This window comes from Eurypyga helias, unplaced genomic scaffold (assembly GCF_000690775.1).
Source record: "Eurypyga helias isolate BGI_N326 unplaced genomic scaffold, ASM69077v1 scaffold39514, whole genome shotgun sequence".
Classification (NCBI taxonomy): domain Eukaryota; kingdom Metazoa; phylum Chordata; class Aves; order Eurypygiformes; family Eurypygidae; genus Eurypyga; species Eurypyga helias.
In genome coordinates, this window is record NW_010247598.1 from 1 (window position 1) to 2,596 (window position 2,596).

Here is a 2,596-nt window from a genome sequence, read left to right on the forward strand (position 1 = left end):
AAGATCACCTAGTTCCAACCTCCCACCATGGGCAAGGACAGCCTCCACTATACTTGTGCCCAGCATTTCTCTGGCGTAATGAGCTATTTTAAGACAGTTAAGGCAAAAGAGCACAAAAAAAATGTTGCTGATATATTTGGTTATTTAAATCACCTGACTTCCAGAAATCAATCATTAGCTCCATGACACTCAGACTGCTATTGCAACCAGAAGCTCACTTGTAAATATAAATAATTGCCTTGGGACACACAAGTTTGACACTACAAAGAGAAAGTTCTTCAAAGAAATGGGGATGATTTAGAGCAGGATGTGACATTCCCACAGCAGTAGCCAAGCGAGCTACATATTTTTGAGCCAGCTAATAAATATACTTCAGAGATGATCTGGGAGAGTTGTGTTTCACTTTAAGTTCTTTTCAAAGAGGTAAACCCTTAAGGTCCCAGTGGCCTGCCACCAGATACTGAACTGCATTAGTTCCTTTTATGAAAGGTACATCTACAGTTCTTATGTTTAGACAAGCAGGCCATCACTTGTAAATAATCTGCATAAATGAAAACTTCAAATATAATCAAACTGTTTGCTTCCCAAGCTTGACAATATCCTTTCAACAAGCAATACTGAAATAAAAGAGCAAGGCCAAAGACTTACTCGAGCTGGACCCACACCAACAAACATCTCCAAGAACTCTGAGCCGTTGACTGTGATAAACGGTACATTAGCTTCTCCAGCTGTAGCTTTAGCTAGAAGTGTTTTCCCAGTGCCTGGAGGACCTGTCAGAATTGCCCCCTGCAAGATAAACAGCTGTATTTTCCTTATGAAGAAAACATAAGCCTATGAAGTGTCTTAAAACAACTTCATGTTAATATATTGAGTTCACTGGCTCTTCCACCACAATCAAAATTGTCCAAGGAAACAAACTGAGGATATAATTTACATTAGCAAAAGGAAAAAAAAGTAGATACAACATCACTCTGCTGTCTCAGATTTACAGGAACAGTGTTGTCTTTCACTGACACATTAAAAATAAACCAAAAAAATGTCATCAGGTGGGCTCCCACGACAGCACAGCCAAGAGGCAATTCTGTACCAATTATATACAAGGATGGTACACACAGGCGAGGTATCTTTCTGACCCACGTGAACAGATGAAGTATTCCATGAGGCAAATCTTTTGGCACTGCAGTTACTGTTGGCACTGCATGCCTTTTTTTTTCCTGACTAGAAGAAAGAGGCTGGAGAGCACTGTGTATGTAAACATTCTTAAAACAATTTAGAATACTGAGGACTACCAAAAGAATAAGGTCTTTGTCTGGTAAATCATCATTCCCTTACCTTTGGAATTTTTGCTCCCAGATCCTCATATTGTTTGGGATTTTTCAGAAAGTTAACAAACTCCATTATCTCTAATTTGGCCTCCTCACAGCCAGCTACATCTTTGAATTTAACATCTATTTCATCCTTAAGGACTTTGGCTGTGGTCTCACCCACACTGAAAAGTCCACCCATTCCACGCCCTGCTCGACCTAAGCCTGCAGGGCCTCTTCTTAATGTGTACAGTAAAGAACCAATAATCAGGATTGTAGGCAGCAAACTCAGGAGAAATGATCTGTGGAGAAAAACAAAGCAGAAACCAACATATATTACAGAAATTCATTACTGCATATAACACATACAAAATGTTGGCTCCATCATAAGCGAACAAACTCAGTAAAACTTTACCCAAGCAAACTTGTAACATTTACGCTTTTGCAGGTTGTTCACACTGGGAAATAACCAAAATAAATTTGAGAACAAATTGGTTTATTGATTTGTTTTGTTTTTAAACTAAGCACATCATCAAGTGACACTGATGAGTTTTACAAGGGGAAACTGCACTACCTAGTAAACAGAAGTAGCTCCTTTTCTGTGCCCTTCAAAGTTCAGTTCACAGGACTAGTTATGCAAATGGTTATATTCTCAAAGTAAGTCACATCAGGTAGCATGTAATTGGTGTATGCTACAACCTCAAGCAGAAATTTCTCTCCAAAACAAATACTTGCTCTTCTTCCCTTAGGTCTTCCAATTTTTACATTTTCTTCTTCTTTCAATGTCTGTATTTCCCTTCCCCAAGGCTACAGGGGTTGGGGTTTTTTTGGATGTTGTTTTTAAATTTATTCTCACTGCCTGCTATCTTTCACTGTCCATCCTCCAGCTTTCTAGCAGAGGCCTGTACAAGTCAAAAATCCTAATACTAACACAATCCTTGTTATCAGAGTATCTGAGCACTGCATAGATTTTTCTGTGGTAAGACCTTCAAGAAGCAGCTCACACAGCTGAGGTTCTATCAACACTCAGCAAAACCAAAATGTTAAGAAGCAGCACTACCATAAGTGAGCGCAGGATTTCCAGGCTTTACTGGTATCCCACATTTCTGGGATGAAAAGAAGGATTTTTTCCCTATTGTTCAGTATTCAGCAGATTCTGACCCGGCAGGGAACAGCAATACTGTGATGATACAACTGCTGCTCTCTCCCGTTTCCTGAGGCATTTCTGGGGCACAGCAACAAGTTACATGCAATGTATTCTATCAATAACAGACACTGAGGACTAAAGGGAA

At 39.6% G+C, this 2,596-nt stretch overlaps 1 protein-coding gene across 1 annotated transcript in view; it reads right to left on the bottom strand.

The window, feature by feature from the left end:
* Positions 1-648: 648 nt before the first annotated feature.
* Positions 649-2,596, bottom strand: part of LOC104508993 (AFG3-like protein 2) — a gene marked incomplete at both ends in the record, with an annotated part of 10,299 nt that continues 8,351 nt past the window's right edge. The window contains 2 exons of the mRNA XM_010150783.1: positions 649-786; positions 1,333-1,606. Of these exons, the coding sequence (XP_010149085.1) occupies positions 649-786; positions 1,333-1,606 (412 nt within the window). The remainder of the gene's footprint in view (positions 787-1,332; positions 1,607-2,596) is intronic.